Consider the following 23,510-nt stretch of genomic DNA (forward strand, 5'->3'; position numbering starts at 1 on the left):
CGAAGACGACCAGATCGCAGCCACCGCTTACCCCGAGATCAACGGACATTTCAATGCTATAAATAAATATAAATAAATTGATTTGCCCGCGTATTAGCATAAGCAGCGGCCCCCGGCGAACGTTACGTACACGCCGTAGTACCTGCACACAACCTGCGTAGTCTACACCAGCTTCCATACTCTACTCTGGAGGCCTTCCAGTCCTCCGGTCTTTCCGACTCCGCGGAGGGGGACATCGGCTCCCTCGCGTCGATTCCTGTAAAGTTGTCCCGCGCCTCATCCGCATCCTGTCTCCTCTGCGGATGGACTTTCAGGGCTTACTTTTGTCAGACGTTGTATCGGACAGGGCGCTGATTTATACACAAGATCTTACAGCCGTGCCCTGCGGTTCTTTATCCCTGTGTCCTGTGCAGCGCGCAAGGACCTTCCCTGAAATCCTGTCGTCCGAAATATCCGAGTCGCGTACGAATTGTATCCGCTTTTCCGAATTCGGAACACCTCGAGTTTTTCCGGTCCGAGATTACGAGGCGACTGCTGAAATGAAATTTGCGAAATAAAATTCAAAGGATAAAAAAAAAACGGATGAAACGTAGTAACGAAAAAGATCAGCGGCGAATCGTAACTTCTCCCGCCGGTATTATTTTGAAAATTTTCACTCCGAATGCTCCGGGGCACCTCTGGAGTCCGTGAACCGTTTTGATGCAGGTTCGCCTAATATAACCGTTGAAAATTACCGGTTCCTTCCGCGCGATGGAGAAGGACGAGCTTATTTGTTCGAAAAACTTGTAATTTCGTGTAATCTTCGAGAAGAGGGGCGTGATGAGCTACGGCCGTCTGACCGGTGGTATAGTCTTCGGTAAGTAAATGTATGTCATTATATCGCTCCGGTGTCCTCAAGGCTCGAAATGCAGGTCATTATATATATATATATCCCGACCCGATATCCGTTACCGATGGAATAGAAAGAAAATATATTACCCGAAATTCTATGGCCCGAGACGAACGATTATTTTCCCTAAATGTTCGGGATCCAAGAAATAAGAAAAATTAAAAATTATTCAGATTACAGCGGATCGTTCGCAATAATTATGGAGCTGAATACGACGAGTCGCGACTCCAAAAAGGTTGATTCACGAAATCAGGATAATTGAGAACGTAATTTTGAATTTGGGGTAAATATCGCAACCCTTTCAAGTCTGTTGTACTAGACGGATTGTGACGTAACTTCGATGTTCTTTAGAAACTAGATTTCTTTCGATTCCGGGGGTCAGAAATCGATGTTTCATTTTTCGCTGCATTCTCCAAATTATCAGCTGCTCAAATTTAAACGTCAACGAATTTAATGTACTATATATCAGTCGCGAGCGTCACGCGTACGTGACGTATCATCGTTGACGTGACTATCAGCGATCGTGCCGATAATCCGATCTCCCGTCGCCTTATTTTTTTCTTTTTTTTTTTTCATTCATTTATTTTTAATCTCATATCACCGCCGTTCGCAATCGCGATATATATATTCACGGCTCATGTTCCCCGTTCTCCCTACCCTGTTCTTCCCAGTCGGAGCTGTTCTTCCGGCTCCTCCGCCATAAAATACTCTCGGAGTCTGGAGGCTGACAAGAGGCAGCCAAGAGGAAAGAGGAAAGAGGAACGAGGAAAGAGGAAGGAGGAAGGAGGCGAGAGGCAGGAGGCAACTGCAGCCTCTGTTGATACTTCTGACTTCCCCCGCAATTCAGTCACTCAGTCGTACCATGACCACGTGCGCGCTTGGTGCTGGTTAAACCGGCAACCAAGAAGATATCGGTCTCCCCTGAAAACCGTACTTTCGAAAAATAGACAGAAAAAAAAAAAAAAAAAAACAAAAATCAAATCGAAAAGGATAAAAAAAACAAGTTTCGATAACGACAATTTCGAGTCCCGATTACGAGGGTCTGATTAACGAACGGAGTCGCACGATCGTCGATTTTATTCTTCCACAATCGGTGTGTGCGGATTTGAAAAATTATTAATAATTTATTAAAAAAAACAGAAAATAAAATTATCGAAAAAAAAATAAAAAACGCGCGCACGTGGTTGTTGTATTATTTCTTTTCGTCATCGAAATACATTCTCGCCGATGATGTCGAGTTGAATAATCGCGATGAACGAAGTGTGTAGCTCCATGACGATTTGAAGTGAAACGAAAAAAAAAAAGAAAAAAATATTCGGTGCACCGATAGGAATATTCAATGTGATAGGGGGAAAAAAAATGATATTCGGTACGAGTTATAAATTATTCGATGAAGTGCTTGAAAGATTTTGAAAAAATTTGAGCCCGATCGTCGATAGATCGTCAGACTGTACAGCGAGCGTGGGAGTGGTTTCATCCCTTAACAAAAGTCGAATGAAGATGACCAATTGGCGATCATCTGCTACGGCGATTATCCGGTTCGGCCTTCTGTTGGCTTCGGTCAATGCTGCCATAGGAAATAATCATACTGTAAGTACGATTCTATAATAATTGAAACTAGAATTCTCATTTGTCAGACCGTATTTGATTTTGTTTGTCAAAGTTCAAGAGATTATTCTCCGACGATAAGAGAATTAATCGACCACGACACGAACGTTATTTGTGTAAAAGAAATAAAACTTAAACAAAAAAAAAAAAAACAACAAAATAACATGCATATTCACTGATCTTTGGATATTCCGAGAGTAAGTATATATCTTTCCGATGCTCAAAAATGTTATACTCAGAGACATTGGGCAGCTGGCATGTAGCGGAGCTAACGTAAATCTCAGATCCTCTTTTTATTCTTTTTCCATCGGTATAAGTATAATACACGTTTAAGCCAGGAACAAATATTTACTCGTTAAGTTCCGTCGTCTTAACGCGTTTTATCTATGCGTGGTAGCCTAAACACAGAGAGAGAGATACGTGTCGCCGAAGTAGTTCCACGTAAAATAAACTAGCGCCCGTTGAATGAGAGCCGAGGGATCTTTGGATTAGGGGTAAAAAGTAAATTGAAATTCTAATCCTTCGTAAAGAATAAACTCCATCGAACGGCACGCCGCGTCTAGCCTGGGTGGTACCGACTCGATCAGGTTTTTCAATTCTAATATATCACCGAACTAACTAACGAGTCACGTGGTTGAAAACTATGAATTATGCAAGATATATCGGTCGCTCGTGGATCGAAAAAGCATGAAATCGAGAATTTGGGAACCTTGGAAACACGAAACCGTTGCAAAAGATATTCAAGGTTTGTTGTACCGCCATCACGCATACGTGATCGAGTTGACTCGCGTTTTATATTTAGTTCGTGTTTATTGTTTCTTAGGTCTGCGTATGTCTGCCTTGCCCCAGGATACGTGGGAACGTTCGTCTTCCTTTTTCGAATATCACCGTATCCAATGTCCGAGAAATCCACGCTCTTTTCCTACCGAACAAAACCCACTTTACAAATATTTTAATAACCGTTAATCGGTTCGATTTTTTCTCTCTCTCTTTGGGCTCTCCGTCGCTCCTTTGCGGGTAACGATTTCCCCATTGTTCCCCGACGAACGATCCTCCCCTTCGATTACGTTTCCGGTGCAGCGTGTCCGAAAATCGGATTATATTACGAGCGGGAGGAAATCTCGAATCTGTATTCTATACGGTGTAGCCGATCGCGCGACATCCGGACGCTCGATTCAACTCCGTGAAAATTCGATTATCTTTATTTTACGGATTTCGTATATTTCGGTAAAATTTTCGACTTCGACAAGACCGTCGCCGGTTTATTCGCGGTGCAATTTCCGCAAGGGGAACGATTCGTTCGGTTGGTTTGACCAAGCAAGGTGATTATTCTATTTACTGCAACGAGTCGGCCGCCATTTTCTGGTGCTATAATTATAACTTACCGCTTGTAAACTCACCTCCTGCAAAGAGACGTGTCGTGTCAGGTCCACATTATTTCACTAATAACTCTCCGACAACCGTTGTTATATTCACCTCGCTTACCGAATCTGCCTGCTGCAAAACCGAAACCGTCTCGAACATTTTCAGACTGACGTCTGTCGCTTGATTACTTCTTCGGTTTGTTCGTTTCCGGCATCCGCCTCGGTGAAATTCGTTCGTGTCGCCATTAGTCGCCAACGATCAATTATTAATCAATTTCTCATCCCGACCGCTGAATTAAACGTAACGCATTTTTACAGGCGAGTACGTAAATGCTGCTTGCGATGCAATCGGTTGTACTTACTCAATCGTAATCGCGTTAGACGCGAAAAAGCGAACGAATCGATTATTAATTAACTTTATTTTCTGCTAACGAACGCTAATTCACGAGTACAGTGGCAGGTGAGCAGCGACAGAGGAAGACCACCAGGTTGACTCAAACTTTGCGACGCGGCTGCGGTCTGTGGGCGCATTGGAAAAAAGTTAGGCGACGCGGTCGATTCTTTGTGCAGCGGTCGTAACACGGTGCATACCTTTACAACCGTAACCCACGCGCAGCAAGGCAAGTGCATTAAAGTCTGATTAGTATTGCCGCATTATCGTCGTCAGGTTGTACGTTGTAACAGCTGTACAACTTATACGTACGTACGAACCATGGCAAACCGTTGAACGTTAACGAGTAATTAAAGAAATTTCTTATTTCTTTCCCTCAGACTTTTCTTTCACTCGCGCTATCAATTTTAATAAATTAACCCCACGTGAAGAGGCCACAGGCTGACTGGCTGGCTGGCTGGCTGCTGGCTGCTGCTCACGTCTAACAAGAAAATAGCGTTATAAATTTCCATCCATCAGCCATCGAAGCAAGAGCAATTAGAAACCGGCCACTAAAAGCCCACGGATTCCGTTTGTGCCTATTAGACCGAACCGAAATCCTGCGTATAACATATGAATAATTTATCTACACAAATGTCGAACGGATGATGACAAATTTTTTTTTTTTTTTTCTCTTCTTTCTTTCTGCTTTTTTTTTTGGATTGCCACAACCCACCGATGACTTCCTTGAAAAAAAACAAAAAAAAAAAAAAACAAACTAAAACCAGACACCTACATATTCCTATATACCCATGAGTGACCCATTTGTTGGTTGTAAATTTTTTTTTTTTTATCGGAATTTATAGAAAGCAGGGTAGTTCGATAGAAATTCATTTGAATCGAGATATCGTTGATGATTTCGATAAAATAAATGATCTCCTTTCCAAGAATACGCAAGTGGATTCCGCTACGGGATAATAAAGAGGGATAATTGAAGCCGTTAACCGCGCATCGTGCAGCAGTGCAGTCCGATTCGGTCGAAGGATGGTCGTTATTTTATTTTATTTTATTTTTTTATTTGTTTTTTTTTTTCTTACGGCGAATATTACGACAAATATCGCACGACGTACCGCTGGCGGGCGTTTCCCTTCCCCCCCCCGCCCCGCGTCAATCCAGACAGGAAGTAGGTATAAAGCGGTTCGACTCGACGCATCGGTTTGACAAAAACTTGTCTGAAGAATTCTCGCGATGCGTCGCTCATCTCACAGAGAACTTCTCTTATTTATCCGGCTGCACATGCATCGTCGATGCGACCGAAGTGTGCAGTATATACATATACGGGGGATGCGTAGCGTAAGCGTTAAGCGCACGTTAAGAAAAAAAAAGCAGAAAGAAAATCACGAAAAGACGGGGGATAAGGAGGATCGAGGATTTCGTACAGTCGTACGACGTATGATCGCGTGTTAATTTCTTCTTCGAATAAAATACGCGCCGGTCGTCCGGTGGAAGAATAAACGAAGGCGAACGGCGGATTCTACCGGTTGACCACCACAAGCCGCACCGTAATGTAAATTGTAGAGTTCGAGGGCCCGGCCCAGCTGGGGAGAATACCTGGACGCGCGTCGTTTTAATGTCGTCGTGTCGTAAATCGCGATACACGCCGTTGTACTACAATACCACAACCCCCGAGGCTAAGGCAGGCCGTAGGTGACACGTGTTTCATTCTTGTTAAAACCTCTATTACTATCTTACGATACAGACGATGCGAATGCTCGGGGACGAGACGACCGAACCCCCTGCCCGCGGATAAAAAATGCCTCGTAGAAATTGATTGTTTCGATTAAGGGGAGGGAATTAACGAGACGATAGGTATACGTGATTTCGAATCGAAGGGAGAGAAGAATTTTCGAAAACTCGGACTTGAGATCTTTTATTTATCGATGCGTGTAAACGTTTCGGTGGTACGTACGCAAGCGGCGGTAAACGATACGAGACACTCCGTGTCGCGGTACACACACCGCGCGGTATTGTATACGATATGACCTCCACAGGCCACACAAGAAGGCCGGATATTTATGCCCGCGTTATTAAATTCGTGTTTATTGACACGGTGATAGCTGCGATTACCTTGTTTAACGTACCTACTACTACTACTACGTTGCGATGCTACTGCTGCTGCTGCACATATCAGTTTTTATCCGTGCGTGGGCGGAAGCCCGAGTATAACGTACGCGTATACCGCACCGAGGAGGGATACTCGTTAACTGTTCTACGTGGTGTACGCACGTCCAACCCCTTCTCGCGAGTGCGATATTTCCTCCATTTATTTGTTATTTATTTATTTATCAATTTTTTTTTTTTCAAACAATGAAAATAGAAAGAGTGTGCGGCGTATCGACTTTACAACAAAAAATCGCGGTGTCATCTCATGGGATGACATTTTTTCTATGAATAAATTTCCACGAACAATTTTTGTAAATCATAAAGCGAAAGAGGAGAGGATGGAATGGAATAAAATAAAATCCGGTCGCGTCATATAGTCGCGCGTACTTATTTTCCTTTTTTTTTTTTTTTCTATTCAAAAATGATTAATTTCGATGTAGAATTTCAGCGGTTCTGCAATCTATAATTCTTGGGGACACGACATATAACATGCGGCTATAATATCCCTGCAGTACCTACGTATATTATAATAGCAAAGAATTATTACATCGGTTCGAGGACGTGTGTTTCGTAGAAATTTATGGTGAGTTTAACGAGGCAAGGGTGTACCCCCGCGCGGTATAACGGCGATATCGTTTATTAATTTATTCGACATTAATAATTAATGAAGCTAATCGTATCCCCCGCGACTCTGTGTCTACCGACGGATCGAACAATCTTCTCAACGAAACGAAACGAGGAACAAGAATTTTGCAGAAACGGTTCCGTGAATTCGCCCCTCGAAACCGACCATGCACGGGTGTAGGCGCCGGATCCAAAATGGCGTTGGATTCGTGTGAACTTTTTCAGCTCCGACCGTCGCGTCGACACTTCGAAACAATTCAATAATCTCAAAGATCTTCGGATAGCTAATTGACACACGGCATTCTGATCAGAGTTACACCTATTAATTTTCAACGCCATATTTCTTCCTTTTTTAATCCACCTCTTTTTTCGTTTTTCACGTCTTCGCGTGGGTAGCGACTCTGCAATAACGGAGAATAGAGAGATACACGCATCCGTTCCTCGATGTTACGAGTGTAAATTTTGAGGTGGGCTTGTCGTTATGCGTTACGTCGAGGGAAGGGGGGGAAAGGGGGGAAGGCCCCTGATTTCGGTCCTCCGTAGAAACCGGAAGTGTGTCGCAAGGGATCCGGCGTAGGTTTTTCCTAACTGAACCCTAGAAGGGCGTCAAAAGCGAGAACGCCGTTTACCTGGCGAGGCTTCGAGGCGTTCTCGCTATACGTATACATACGTATATATATATGTATACGAAGATTAAAACGAAACTCAAGCAAAGATTAACCTGTCCCTAAAGTGTCTACCGACGCGTGGGCAGCGTGTATCGCGTCGTTTCGTTACTCGAGTCGTCCTCATCCTCATCCTCCTCTTCCTCCTCGTCGTCGTCGTCGTCCGTCCATTCAAGAAAATCTCTTAATGGCGTATGCGCACGTAAGCCATTAACTGCCCGCGACTGCAACGGGTGACGTAGACGCTCGTGTACTTCGTTCAAAGATGCTGCGTAAACGAATATAAACTATATATAAACTAACCTTACCTAAGCGTTCGCCGCAGGTGTGTGGGTAAGGTGTGCGTCGCTCGGGTGTACGCGCGTATACGAAAAAGGAGGAAGAACTGGCTTCGAGAAAAACGAAAGAAAAAAGAGTAAAAAAAAAACGCTGAAAAAAATTGAGAGAAAAAATCTTCGGAACTCCCTTAGCAGCGGGTACGTTCATTTTATTAATGGACGCGTCACATCCGCGCGTACATAATTTCTATAAATAATTCATAATATCTGTACACAGACGCGTCTGTATACGTAGCGATCGTGTGGAAGTTACGGCGCACGTACCGGGTAATAATAATCGTTACGACGTTAAAATGAATGAAATAATGAGACGCTGATTTTATTGGGAAAAAAAATCATATCCTCTTTCCAAATTGGATTCCGCTCGTAGTACGTCCGATTTCCATCGAAACGCGCCACTTATACAAAACGTCTTCGGAATATCGAAAGAGAGAAGAGAAGGAGAGTAGAAGAGAAAAAAAAAAAAACAGAAAAAAGCAATATCGTTCGAATGATAAAATGAAGGAAGTGTTTCGAAGCCGGTAACGATGTAATAAAACAAATCACCGATCAGATTTTAGATCGTGACGATCCGAAGACCGGAGTCGAACTGGCGTGGAAACGCCTCATAAGGTATTCGATCCACGATATAGATATATATATACAGGAATCCTTCCGATCGCGCGCTATTCATCAGTCCCGAAGAAGAAGAAGAAGAAGAAGAAGAAGTACGGGTCGAAGAAGATCCCGACTTCTGAATTCGTCGATCTTCCTTTCGGGGTGGAAAAAAAGAAAGAGTAACAAATGCGATATACGTACGCCAACGAAATGGAAGAGGAAAAACATCCCGCACGATTTACTACTTCACTTACATATTTCTCCTTATTCGCACCGTTCCTCTCTCTCTCTCGAGAGAGAGAGATACCGATCCGATGTACACTCGGCGTCGAACAAAAAAAAAAACTTTCTACCGAACCGCACGGATCCAAAAGGAATCCTCGCGCGCGACTTATTCGCATAATTCTACGGGGTCGGGGCTAACGTCATCCGGATCGGACGTAACGATCTTTCGAATATAAAAGAATTCGGTGCGCTCGAGCGGTAGTTTCAAGGTCGGTTCGATCCATCGCCATTTTTTTACTCACCTCTGCTTTTATGTCACGCTCGATTTTCGCTCTTCGCGCCCGGTATAAGCGCACATCGGTCATTCGTTGCGATACTTTTGGGGCTGCGCGAGATCGTTTCTTCGACGCAGGTTTCGGCGGTTTCTTTTTTTCTCCTCAGCGTCCCACCTGAGGACACGTGCGGGGAAAGGAGAAAAACGAGCTAGAACGAGAGAGTAAGAAGAAGAGGAGGAGGACGAAGGGGGGGAGGGGGGAGAGAGGTGGGAAGCGAAGGGACCGGGAGACCCAAAAGGCCCCGGAGAACTCGCTGCTGTCTTGGCGATGAGGTGGGCGTGACGGGGGCGCATCGACTGTTTTTCTCTTCGTTGCTTTTGTTGGCCGATCGCGGTGTAGCAGCTCGTTGCTGCCACAGTTTTATTACTGTTTATGCGCTCTCTAGTCTCGCTATGTCGTGTGCAAGAAAAAAAGGAAAAAAGAAAGAAAGAAACGGAGAAAAAAGGACGATAAACGTATGCGGGAACAGGTCAACGACGAGTGACGTACGCAACCCGGTAGAAAAATTACTCGTGTGTCGGTTGTTGTAATTTAGCGCGGTAAAAATGAATTTATTACCACCGCTAATCGACATTTTTGTTGCGGCTACCGGATATCGATATGTTCGGAGGGGCGTACCGGATCCGGAAATAATTTTTTTCGCATTTTTAGGCAAAGCGAGATTAAGGATTCGATCGGAAACAGATGAGAGAATTGAGTTGTACGAAATAAAAAAAAGAAAAAAAAACAAAAAGGACTAATAAGAGGAAACAAAAGGAAATCGAAAGAAATGCAGACCTTGACGCAGAAGTCCCTGCGGAAGAATAATCTTATTTAGAGTTTTAAATGGCTTTATTGGCGGAGTATAGTCGACGATGTAGTTAAGTCGTGTCGAAATCGTTATATCTAGATCGTTACAGCTGTTCTGCGGTCATAAAATGAAGTTGGAGAGAACATAGGAGAGAGAGAGAGAGAGAGAGAGAGAGGGGGAGAGAGAGAGAGGGAGGGAATCGTTGGTACGGAACGGGAAAGGATGAGCGCAGGGATCGGGGATTCAGGGACGATCTCCGGGGTCCCATTGGGCCCATTTATTTTCTTTACATTGACCATCTTCCACTTTGTTGGAACAATAGACCCGGTCTCTTAGCGCCCCAAGGGTTTACCTGACGGAAGAAGAGGGACCTTTTTTATATTTCGACGTGTCCAGCTGACGCTCACGTTGATAACGATACTCGAACATCCCGGAGAATTGAAGCCCAGATATAGTTATACCAAAAAACTATAGATCATCGGCCGCAGCTACCGACCCGCGCGCGTTAAAATAACCAACGTCGAGTGGTGTGTGTGTGTGTGTGTGTGTGCGTGTGTTTGTTTCCACCCGTCTTTTCTACCTCCTATTTTTTAGTTCTCCTTTTTCCGTTGTCCAGCTGCCACCGTTTTCAGAAGGTATGCCTCTCAAATGTGTATATATACCAATCAGAGAGAGTGATTAATGGATTTTATTATTGACAGGCTTGTATTATACGACCCGCGTTGCACAGGTACGATTCACGCGGTACCTATAACAACGAACGTGTATTTTTTGACACGATTGTTATACTCATTGAAATTTTCTCGTAGGTAAAAAGGTCTTCGTTTCTATGCGAGTTCGATCTCTCGTTTTTACGAATTATTTTCTCGCCGAGATTCGTCGGTCACGATTAGGGGGATGTTTTGATCCTTTTTTTTTTTCGCGTTAAAATTTAATAATCGTCGGGCAAAGAGCGCTGTCTTTTGCGATGAAATATGATAAGAGTTAGTTTCTTCTCAAACTTTTCGAAACGTGCGTATTTTTAGATCAAAGTTAGCACACGGAATTTCTCGAGTAGTATATTTTCTCCTCTCATTCTTCATTTGCATTATTTTCTTTAGTTTGGATTGTTTTTTTTTTTTCTTCTTCTTCTTCTTCTTCTTCTTCTTTTTCACCCATCGCTAAACAGCTGCACTTATACACGCGGTGCAGTTCGGGGTTTAAAATACGCGTTTGCACCGCAGACGAGACTTTTCATTTTTCGGAAAAACCGAAATAGACGCCGAACCGTGGTAAAAAAATATTCCGATCATATCTCGGTACGAACCCGCAGAAATTATTCGGGAGAAATCGGCGAATCTTTTGGGCCTTACTTTGCGTTTCGACGCAAAATTCCACGCATCCGAAGGCAAAGTGAATTCTAAAAAAAACGTTATAAATTACAGTTTTTTTTTTTCCGCCTCGTTCAAATTTACCGCACAGTTGACCACGATCGTAACGGAAGACCGGGCGGGGTACGATCGTGTTGTGGGAGGACGTGAAGCAGGACCGAGTTTCGATAAGATCGGGACCGCGAGTGCTTCCCCGAGCAGCGTGCGTTTCTGATGGACGATGCGTAACGTGAGACGCTTGTGTCCAAAAGATTTCTATGGATAATTGCGGTACGAAGTGCATGAAATATTATCATTTCTCACTCTCGCGTTATACGACACGAACGCACCGTGGATAAGGCCAAATTGTCGTCAATTTTCGTTGCTTCTTTTGGGTTTTTTTTTTTTTTGCGCGCGAAGAACGTTTTCCGTGATAAATTCGTCGTCGTCGTCAGTCTCGCGATTCGTTTTTTATTCGAAAAAACCTTTTTTTTTCGATGTCGCAACCGAGTAAACGTGGAGCAATCTGAAAAAGGCAGTAGCGAGGAAGGTGAAATAATTTGGTGAGGAGCTGAAGATGGAATCGGCCGGGTTGTACGATAGGGTATATAAAAATCGAGACGCGCGGGTCGTACATACTTCGGTCTTTCGTTTTTTTCTCTTTTCGCTTTCTTATTTTTCGTCCCCCGAGCATCACGAGCAGCGGCGGCAGCGGCGGCGGCAGCAGCAGCATCGGGAGCAGAAAGCGTTGTTTTCTTTTCATCATAAATCAGAGGCGGGGTCCCCATAGCGAGCATTCCTCCGACTTTTGATGGGCCCACGGATGGGGTGGTCGGGGGTGTTTAAGGGCATACCTTTCGAATGCGAGGCCCGAGTCGCGCAGCCACCGACCGACAACGGCCGAGCGACGCGGGACACTGCGAAGAGTAAGAAATCGCCGACCATTTTTGGAGGACACTCGAAGAGAACTCCTTCTAAGGATTACAAACTTCCCGACATGCCCCGCGATCGGAGGCGTTAGTCCGTAAAGTGATTGTCCTGGCGTTTCACATTTTTCATCTCTACTCTCGTCTTCTCTCGTCTTCTCTCGTCTCCTTTCCTACCGACCGTGCGACGACGTCGTCTTCTGCAGTACTTCTCGAGTATATCGCTTGTCTCCTGTATAAAGTCTTGCCGATAATATGGTAGGTTTAATTGCGACTATGACGCAGTGTACGTACATAGCTTGTATTATATACCAAAGCGAACGATGTCAACGTAGGCGACATATTATGCGGTAAATCACAAAACCTGTTTCTCATTTTTTAGACACACGAGTCTTCTTTTTCTCTCTACTTTTTAATTTCTATATTTATTCTTATCATCCTCGTCTTCGACTTTTTTTGGTTTCCGTTATACTACGTTCGATCAGCTTCTTCCATCTCGACTCCGTTTCACCTCACCGTTTCGATTTGATCACCTCCGATTTATTGAACGGAGAAAAAAGAAAAAAAATCGCCAGCCGAGTTCTCGCGTTCGCATCAGCACTATTTTTCGACTGGATAACGATTTTTTTTCGCCACAGCTGATCCGACGTAAGCAACGAAATCGGTTTTCCAAAAATGTTTGAGAAAAACTAAAGAAATATAAACACAGCGTGTAGCCTTACAGCATTTTTCTTGCACTTTCGAGATGCGGTTGAAGTACGAAACAACGTTTGCATTAACCCAGTTTGGAATTGCTCCGTACGCCTCGCATACAAATTTCGTTATGAATTGCCATGAGGTATATTTGTACTCCGGCGGTGCGCCGACGTTTATTTTCACAAATAATCCGTCGGTCGGTTCGTACGGCCATAATCTCGGATTCGTCGTACTTACACTCCCGTATCACCGCATTAATTCGCCTCAATGAATAACTTTAACCGATTCAACTTCCGCATTTTATTCGCAGAGGAAAAGCGCACCTCGAAACTCGCGGTATAGAGTCTACCCGATGCCGTGCCGCGTAGGTTTATTGCATCGCTCTCTGTACGTACGTACATGTATATCGGTGGTATTTGAAAATCTCAACCACCTGCGGTACACTATCGACTCGGCGACGGTTGACCGGAATGGCAGTGTTTCGCTCGTTAGATTTATATCGATGGATGGATTTATGATCCAGCTAGGGATTCCGCGGACGGGGTTATATAAGGACTGCGGAACTTCGATTCCTCAGGGATCTACGTTATGGTTATATCCAATCCGTACCCCGATCCTCCTCGTCAAAAAGCGTTGTTCGTTCCCAAGAGGATGAAAAAATATCGCCTAGTTTTTTTTTCTGATTTTCGAGCCCCCCCTCTGTACCAGCTGATTTTTTAGAAAGGTGAATGAAAAAACGTTTTTTTTTTTTTTTTTACCCTCCTCATTTCCAACAGCCGACGCGTTGCCCCCCCGCACACATAGCGTCGGTGCGGTGGGTCGATCGCTTCTCCCAATATTTCAACTCTATCTTAGAAACTCAATGGCTCTACCAGCGGTGGCTCCAAATAATGAAGCCATTAATCTAGACGGAGCTGAACCGAAGCTGAAGGAATACGAGGAGATTAATTCGCCCTGTTCCATGGCTCCTCTAACTGCATACCTATCGTACGTTATATGATTTTATTGCGCAAGGTGCAGCTGAATTACGATATCCGATCTCCCTTATTTTTTTTCATTTTTTTTTCTTTTTTTTTTCAAGCTACTACTTCATATTTATTATCAAGCCGTAGAGACGTGTGTGTTTAGGTACCCCGTATGATTTTTTTCCAATTTTTTTTTATCCTCTCCTAATCCTACGTTATAAGACTGGTCGCTGTGAACGTTGATTGTTGTGTAAAAAATTTCTCGTTAGGTTCGACGAACAACTTCATTTGGAAAATGAGAAATGAAATTCGATGAAACAGCCGCGTGTGGATGTGGAGTTATACCGTACGGCAGTTGAATCATCGGTATCAATTCGAACCACATTTATGAATATATATCAATTCATCGATCGACGGATCGTCCGACGCCCCAAAAACAAAAAAATCAACCTTATACGGGTTCAATAAAATTCTAGTTTAGCCAATTGGTGGACGATTGGCGAATGTATATATATATAGGTATATAATTGTACGTATACACGTCGTTATTTGTCATCATCGAATAATAAACATGCCTAAAAAGGAGACGCTATAAAAATAATGACCAATTGAAAATTAGGCGATCGATCGGAGATCGTTGATCGATCGTAGCGGACGAGATCGTGTGCGGCGATCGCGGGAGCCTTTGAATATATATTTCCCAACGAACCGTTCGCGGTTCGAAGATAAATTTTCTGATTCCTTGCGATTTGCGACGTACGGACGCGACGCGTCAAAGTCCGACAATGAAACGCTGAGGGCTGCAGCGGAGCGGAAGATGCGCTGCGTGAGGCAAAAAATCATGTGCCAGGTATACCTGGATATACATAGGTATATAGAGCGATGAAAAAAGAAATAGCGAAGACAGAAGCCGCTCATTAAGTAACGTTCAAATCTAATTGGTAATTATTTTATTGCATTCCTGCTGACGCCGTCATATTATTTTCCAGAGTGTAGACGCGCACCTATAGGTATAGTGTAGGTATTTTTCACCGCACCACCGCAGGCTGGTAAAATCGCGCGTCGTTCGGCCGCAGCGGTTTAATTTTTTTGCCCCCTGAGACACGGTGGAAAAAAAAAAAAAAAGAAATAACAAAAAAAGAAATCGTAAAACGAAATCAAAAAACCGAAGGACGTCGCGACGCGGCATTGTCCGAGAGAAATAGATGTCCGGGGCCGCCCGCGCTCTCGTTCCGTGGAACAGTTTTTCTCTTATATCCTACCCTTTTGTTTTTTTTTTCTTCTTTTTTTTTTCATTTCATTTGATTTTTTCACCTTTTACCTCGCTCGATTCTTCGTCACGCCGACTTTACTTTCCCTCGGAGATTCGACGAGATGAGGAGAGAATAGAGAGAATAGAGGAAAACTGGAGTCGGAGTCGGAGGCGAGTTGACGGTAAAAATATCACGTCGATTGAAACGATCCGATTAATGGGATCGAACCGATTCGGAAATACCGGATCGACGCGGGAAATTAATAACCGTAAAAGTAAAAGAGACGAGGGCGACGAAAAAGGCGAGTTAAATGTATCGGAAAGAAATCGATGGGTATAAATGGAAGAAGAAATTGCTCAACGGATTCTTAGAGGAAAGATATGGCTGCAGCTCCGCTGCAATTCGCAAGAACTTAAGGATCTAAAATTACCGAGGTTATAAACTACTTTGTTACGGACGATTAGCTCGCGCAGGGCGATTTTATGGTACCAACTGTACCAACGTACGATATATATATATGTATATAAAGCTCGCCAGCATCTGTCGCATTTCGAGATACGAGCCATCAATTTTATTTGTAGCATTCTTTCCCCTCTCTCTCTTTCTCAACCCGTAAAGTTGCATGTATCGTGAATGTTGCGCGCGTGTGCGTGAATTCGAGTGATTCTACTCTTCACGGTTTATTTGGTATTTCGGTTAAGGGCGAGGCTGTGTCGATAATTTGGCAATGGACCGCGTTCTGTCCTACCAAAGAGAGAGAGAAAAAAAAATCATGTCGATCGACGTCAAATTGATTGCGGATTCCACCCCCGTGATAAAACACAAAAAAAAAAAGAAATAACAAGACGTCTCGAACTTCGAGGTTTTTTTCATTTTTTCAGATCGCAAAAAGCAAAAAACCGATCGCCGAAAATCTCGAACTCAATTTTCCAAATCGATAAATTCGAACGATAGCTCTGATCTTAAAAAATTGGGGGTGCGTGGCTTATTATTCGAAACCTCGTGGTACCGGCTTGGGTGGTCTTTGTCAGCTGATAAGTTTTCTTGATTTTTTTTTGCCTCTTCTGTTTTCGGTCGCCGCGATGTATATTATACACATTCGAAGATACTTAACTGCCTATACAGCTATATTTTCTCAGGTGTGTTTCAACAAGACATCACCTTGACAGGGCCGTCGTAAAGAATCCATTGTTCCCATGCGTAAGATCATCTCAGATTGGTTGTAATTATGACGCAACGATAAATCATCTCCCATAGAACTGCGACGAAAACAAAAAAAGAAAGAGAGAGAAAGAGAGAGAGAGAAAGAAAGGAAAAGGAAAAAAATTACGGGACGGAGCGAAAATAAGAGGAAAAAAAGGTCCGAAGGGTCACGAACGACGTCTGCGTAAAGTAACGTTTGACATTTGAAAAAGAAAAGACATGGAAAAGTTATTGAGCGTTGTTGTTTTTTTTTTTTCCTGTTTTTTTTTCAAATTCAGCAAAAACTGTTAATTGTCCATTGGGGATCGCATAATTAATCATCCCGCCACGTGACGAGAGACCCGATGCAGTGTGTTTATCTCTCTGGGAACAATTCTCTCAAAGTTGAAACATATGGCAGGCGAGGTGGTTCCCGCGGGATCTTTTCAACCACATCGTAATCGCGTATAATCACTTACTTATATACCTTGTACTCTTTCATTTTCATTTATTTTTCTTTCTACCTTTTTCCTTTTCTCTTTTTTCTTTTCAATTATCTTTAGCTGCCAGTCAACCCGTACAAGTAGCTGCATTATATGCGTTCTCCTTCTCCGCTCTGCAGCGCTATACATGGGAATGATTTTTTTCCTTCGTTTATAAGCGTTTTCAGCAGGTATGAAGAAAACCAATTATGGCAACGATAATGAGAACGGTTAATACCCCCCCCCCCCTTATGAACGACCTTGAATTTTTCAGAATCGAAAGAAATAATTCAACAGCTGCCCGCATTTAAATTAGATGGTAAATTTTGCGAGGGTCTTTCCCCACCAGACGACGAGTACATCGTACCGTAATTTCATTTGATTTTATCTATGGACGACGAACACCGCGCTGCACTTTAGGCCCGATGACCCTTGTAGCCGATGTGCACGTAAATAGGCGCGATTATTCTGAGTCATTAATTTACGCGGGTCAAATGTGAATTACATGGAAGAAGAGAGACGCTAGTGGAACGCGATGAAAACTGATTGAAAAAAACACGAATTTAATTCGTGTCAATGGTCCAATCTGCAAACCGTCAGAACGACGTGTGACGTGCGGAACGATGCGGCGTCATTCGATTAATCGGCGCATTATTCACGTCCGTTCGGTTGTGAAGATTTGACGAATTTTCAAAAGAAATTCGCACAGTCGTCGATACGTCGCTAAAATCGAGATGGCAAAGCTCTGCGGTGTGTGTCTAGAAATTTTGAATGACTCGAAAAAAATCAGTCCTCCTCATGGTCCGATGCGATTTAAGGGAAGGTCAATATAATTGCTCATTGTCGAATCGAACTAGGTATTGTACCTATATGGCTGTATAATCGAAGAATGGAAGCCCACGTAACCATTGTTAACTCGGTTATAATGCAACCGATCGCGATTTGCATCTGAATATAGACGTCTGCGTTGACCTAATTTGACGGGGGGGGGTTTTTTTTTTGATTTCGTCTAAATTGATCGTAGAGTTTACTTCGTTCGCTCGTCGCTTCACAAAAGAACTGAAAAAAAAAAAAAAGGAGAAAAAACTAGTGATCTGGTTAAAAATGGTATCGATCGCGAATCAACGGAATTGCATAATCCGATTAGACGGATTCGGTATATCACGTTACGTGCGCCATTCGGATGTAAATCACATTTTTATTATACATTGTATACAGAAAAAAGTGAACGAATCGCAACGTGCGATAACGCGCAGGTGTAATCCCACTTGAAAATCTATCGAGTCGAAAACTTGAAACTCAACACTCGGCGCGTATAAATCTGGTAACTAATACGATCGCATGTGGAAACTTTATATCTAAAGTCCGAAGTCGAGTCGACTCGAGGACTGCAGTTTTGAAGGCAGACTAGATTTTGTACGTCGAGTTGTATGGGAAAATTATATTCATTACGCCCGGGTATTATAACGATGCTCGTGTATTAGCCTAGAAAATGAAACAATCGCGACGCCTTCTTCTATTTCAATGTATAAGGACATCATCTTTTGCATTGCGTCATCCCGATGACCGCGGATGCAGTTTTATGTCTCACCTGATTGGCCGGTGGTTCATTAGCGAGAGAGAGAGATGAAAAATGTGGAATAAAAGAAGAGAAAGAGAGAAATTACGAAAGGTCGTAATTAACGTTGTGGGATTTAAAAGCGTGAAAATTTCAATATTAGCCACGTCGTTATTCGGTCGTGCGATAATCGGGACGCGCGCACTTCACAACCTTGCACTACTTATAACCAGAAATTGCAGATGACGATGACGACAGTTTCTGTTACATTATGAAATAACGTTATCCGAGAATTCGCGGTGCCGATGCGTAGGACGACGATAAGGACTGTAAATTTTAAATTGCTTTCGGCTCACCGTTGACACATTAATTTTCATATAATCGGGGCGACTCCGACTACACTCTCGGATACCGAGCACTCGATGATTTTCGCGAAACCGTGTTCAAGATATACGAAAACAGTGTGTCAATTTTTTGATCGATTTTTTTTTTTTATTCATATATTTTCGCAGGATGATTTCAACGAATTGACCTATTCGGCAACATCCGCGAATCCGAGTTGGTGGCCGCAGCATCTTCAAAACAGAAACGACTCGACGCATCATCAAAAAAGTAGGTGTGAATAAATGATGACGATACGTGACAGAGATGTACAATGTTTATTATCCGTGTGTGCGTAATTGACGCGATTGAATTTTTTTTTTTTCATCAGAATCGACGAAAATCATTCATTTCTCCGATTGGAGCGAGTGGTCGGTCTGCGATCGTCACTGTACGCAAAACCGAGTTCGAAGGTGTCAGTTGAAAAAGAAATGTGGAACGACGGTCCTCAGAGTGAGTAACGGCGTCGTAGACCTTTTCATTTTTTCTACAATCATTAATTTCTATTTCGTTTCGTTCCTATGAATCAATTTTCAGGAAGAGAGGAGCTGCTATCACAAAAGACGAGGTCGTCGAAGACGATGCCGCCAACGTCAGAGGCACAGAGACCGACATAAAGAAAAATTTCACGTCGTCCAGGTCGGTGTCCGATATATACCTCTATATACACGTATATATATACCTCTACTATGAGTAATTTAATCGTTCGATTAAAATCGAATACGTGTACAGTGTACAACTACCCGTACCCGACGACTTTGTATCCGTTTCTTCGTTCTTCGGGGAGTCGGTTGGACTTTATCTTTCGGAAGAAAAGTATCGAAAAAAAAATGAAATAAAATAAAATAAACAGCCGCTAATGGCTACACCGCGCTTTGAAAGGTGCCACCGGTGGACTCGCGGTAAGAAAACCCCAGAGGCCCCTTTACTTCTAGCGAAGCTGCCGTTGCCGTTGCCGTTGCTACCGCTTGTGCGGACATCGCCGCTGCATACATAAATTCTTCCTGAAAAGGAAGACCACTGCCTTAAACCTTATCCCTCTTTAACGCATATATAGACAGTTGCGCGTACGATGTCAAGGTAGATAGGAGGAGGTATATTGCGCGTTCGTGCGGTTTCTACCTGAAGACTGTCAATTAAATGCGGAGCGAACTTTTTCGTCGTTTCATTGTTTTCTTTCCATTATTTATTTATTTTTTTTTTTCCACCAACAAATTTTTTCATCCCTATTCGATCCTCGTAATTATAGATTCCGAAAGAAGCCGAACCCCGCCAAGTGAAGCGCAAGGGTAATCGTCCGATTAACGGACAAAACGGACCCAGGAATCGACCGAACAGATTCTACGGAAAATGGAGCAAGTGGTCAGCCTGCACCAGAACCTGCACTACTCAACGGCACAGGTGTGTTTTCCATCTTTTTTCCTCACTCGATGGAAAATTTAGAAATATAATGTTCAAAATTCGTTGCAATTTTCTTACCTTATTTTTTCCGCATACTTCCATTTCGAAGGTGGTGCAGACGGCCAGGGATATGCGGACGCGACGTGATACGCGAAAGCGCCTACTGTTACGTCGAAGGAAGTTTCTGCCAAAAATGGATTTACCGACGAATACAGGGTCAGCACGAGGACGACAACGATGGCAAGTTTTTCGCATTTTTCAAATATTCGTCTCTCCTTCTTTTTCCCCACTTTTTTCCAACGTCCACTATCTGGATCTTCACGTTCATCGCGATTCGAAAAACTTTAATCCTGAGGGACGAAACTTTGATCGCACAGTTGACCAGGACCTGGACGAATTTGATATCCGTCCGAACATGGTGGACTCTGTCAACGGTGCGAATGACGAACCGTGGAAATGTGGGGTCGTTAATTCGAGCCGAAATTCCCGTTTGTCCTATTTCACGAGGATCATCGGGGGCCGGCCATCGATACCAGGGAATTGGCCGTGGCAAGTCGCACTGCTGAACAGATTTCGGGTGAGGAATAATTTTTAATATATATACCCGAACATTTGTACACAACGTATTTCACGCCACCTGATCTCGAACGTTGAATTTTCTTATTATTAGGAAGCTTTCTGCGGAGGCACTCTGGTTTCTCCTAGATGGGTTCTCACCGCTGCTCATTGCATGCGAAAGAGGCTCTACGTCCGCATCGGTGAACACGATTTGACGGTCAAAGAGGGCAGCGAATTGGAGCTCAGGGCGAGTGAAATATTGTTTTTCGTCACAATCGAAGTTGCGTTCCTTCAACCGTGATTCGAAATCCATGAATGGGATTTGTTTTTCTATTCCGCAGGTGGATTCGGTAATCGTGCATCCATACTACAACGCCGACACCGTCGACAACGACGTAGCTCTTTTACGACTTCCGGTGACTTTGACGCCGGCCGTTACTCGGGGTATCGCCTGTCTTCCGACTCCGAGACAACCGTTACCCACGAATCAACGTTGCACGATTATCGGATGGGGGAAATCCAAAGCGACCGACGGCTTCGGTACCGATGTGCTTCACGAAGCTAGGGTAGGAGACAAAATTGCCACATTCTTGGGATTTTTAGCTTCGACTGACGCCCGTGGTTCAACGGAACATCAAAATAAACTTTGACGATTTTCAGGTACCGATCGTTTCCAGCGACACTTGTCGCAGCGTCTACATGGATTATCACATAACGGAGAACATGTTTTGCGCGGGTTATCCTCAGGGGAGGATGGACACTTGCGCCGGTGACAGTGGCGGTCCGTTGCTCTGTAAAGATCCGCGAAGACCGGAACAGCCGTGGACGATTTTCGGTATCACTAGTTTCGGTGAGGGATGCGGTAAACGCGGTAAATTCGGCATTTACGCCAGATTACCCAACTACGTGATATGGATCGAGAAGGTCATAAGACACACCGACGCCCATACGTAACGAACCGACTCATTCGAGCATAAAAAGCATACGAGAATCCTTTGACTTCCTATTTTAGTGAAACAAGAAGAATAACTGGAGTGTAAATTTGTTTGAATTAGGTACGAAATTGTTGAACTTTTTCGAATTTTCTCTGTCACGAGTAACTGTCACCTTAGTGAACTCGATTCAAGCATGGCGTACGGCGTTAGATAGACGTTAATAAAATTCATCATCCCTTCCTCCTTTTGTTGTAACATTTTCCGTGGAGTGTGAAGACAACCGTTCAAACTTTGAGATCTAATGGTTGATATTTTCACACCAAGTGAACCAATTTTGAGTAGTGAATGATCGCCTCGTAGTAGCTGCTAGTAGCTGGTTAGTAAACGGTACTGATTTCGATTTGATACGAGCCTAATTTGTACCCTAATTCGATTTTTGTGATACCTATTTTTGTATCAACTTGTTTAACGTATACGGCTGACACGTTGAAAATAAGTGAATGTTGAATCGTGCCTTATTGCATTTATAATATAAGATAGATAGTAGGGTTTGTTGAAAAATTTTTTCACTTGATATTCTGAGGTAGTCCACTCGTTTTTTGAATAAATAATTAATCAGGTGGGGTACGTCCAGCAAAAAAAAATTTTTCACCTAATGATTATTCGATCGATTGCATGAGTAGATGATTTTGGCTTTCAGATTTGGATTCCTGAGCTGATTATACGTGAAATTACTCTTGAAGATCCAAAAAAAAAATCCATATTTGAGCAAAATATAAATCATTGTTTTAATTGGGTTTAATATGCTTTTCTGACGTATTTTGATCTCAGGAATCCGAATCTGGAAGAAAATTTGATCTATCTCTAAAATTGACCGAGTTATCGCTAATTTTCAGCTTTTTGGGGTCAAAAATGAAAAATTAATTATTCAGTCTATCTTGATGTAATTTGAGCTCAGGAATTCGAATCCAGAAGAAAAATTGATCTATATTCAAAAATGACCGAGTTATCCCCATTTTTTCGCATTTTTTACCATAAAAATGGAGATATCTCGAAGGGAAAAAATCGTAGCTCAATTTGGACAACGGATTCGTGTTCCTGAGGTCAAAATACATAAGAAAAGTGCCATACGATCAATTTTTAAAAATAAAAATTTTTGGTCAAAATTTGAAAAAATCGTAAGGGGTACCCCTTGGAAAAATCTCAAAATTTGGCCAAAAATTTTTATTTTTAAAAATTGATCGTATGGCACTTTTCTTATGTATTTTGACCTCAGGAACACGAATCCGTCGTCCAAATTGAGCTACGATTTTTTCCCTTCGAGATATCCTCAAATTTGTACCAAAAAATGCGAAAAAATGGGGATAACTCGGTCATTTTTGCAGATCGATCAATTTTTCTTTCGGATTCGGATTTCTGAGCATATATTACATTCAGATAGACTGAAAAATCAATTTTTTATTTTTGACCCCAAAAAGCTGAAAATTAGCGATAACTCGGTCAATTTTAGAGATAGATCAATTTTTCTTCCAGATTCGGATTCCTGAGATCAAAATACGTAAGAAAAGCATAATAAACCCAATTAAAAAAATGATTTATTTTTTGCTCAAAAATCAAATCCTTTTTTTGGTTTTTTGAGAGTAATCTCAGGTATAATCAGCTCAGGAATCCAAATCTGAAAGCCAAAATCATCTACTCATGCAATCGATCGAGTAATCGTCAATTATTCGCTGTTGGGAGCAGAAAAATTATAAGACATATCGATTGGTTTTAGTCGTAGACCCACTTGGATTCATCGCAATCCATGCATGGGTCGAAATATTCGAATTTCTCAATTCACCAGCGAAACCGAGCTT

The 23,510-nt window shown here is 42.9% G+C and overlaps 1 protein-coding gene across 1 annotated transcript; it reads left to right on the forward strand.

The window, feature by feature from the left end:
* Window positions 1-1,602: 1,602 nt before the first annotated feature.
* On the forward strand, window positions 1,603-21,894 carry LOC105693143 (plasminogen). Its single transcript, XM_012412855.2, has 10 exons — window positions 1,603-2,479; window positions 18,892-18,991; window positions 19,092-19,213; window positions 19,298-19,399; window positions 20,010-20,161; window positions 20,271-20,401; window positions 20,539-20,738; window positions 20,832-20,966; window positions 21,061-21,285; window positions 21,380-21,894. The coding sequence occupies exons 1-10, from the start codon at window positions 2,384-2,386 to the stop codon at window positions 21,671-21,673; spliced, it is 1,557 nt and encodes a 518-aa protein (XP_012268278.2). The 5' UTR covers window positions 1,603-2,383; the 3' UTR covers window positions 21,674-21,894.
* Window positions 21,895-23,510: the final 1,616 nt, after the last annotated feature.

Source organism: Athalia rosae, chromosome 2, assembly GCF_917208135.1.
Source record: "Athalia rosae chromosome 2, iyAthRosa1.1, whole genome shotgun sequence".
NCBI classification, from domain to species: Eukaryota; Metazoa; Arthropoda; class Insecta; order Hymenoptera; family Athaliidae; genus Athalia; species Athalia rosae.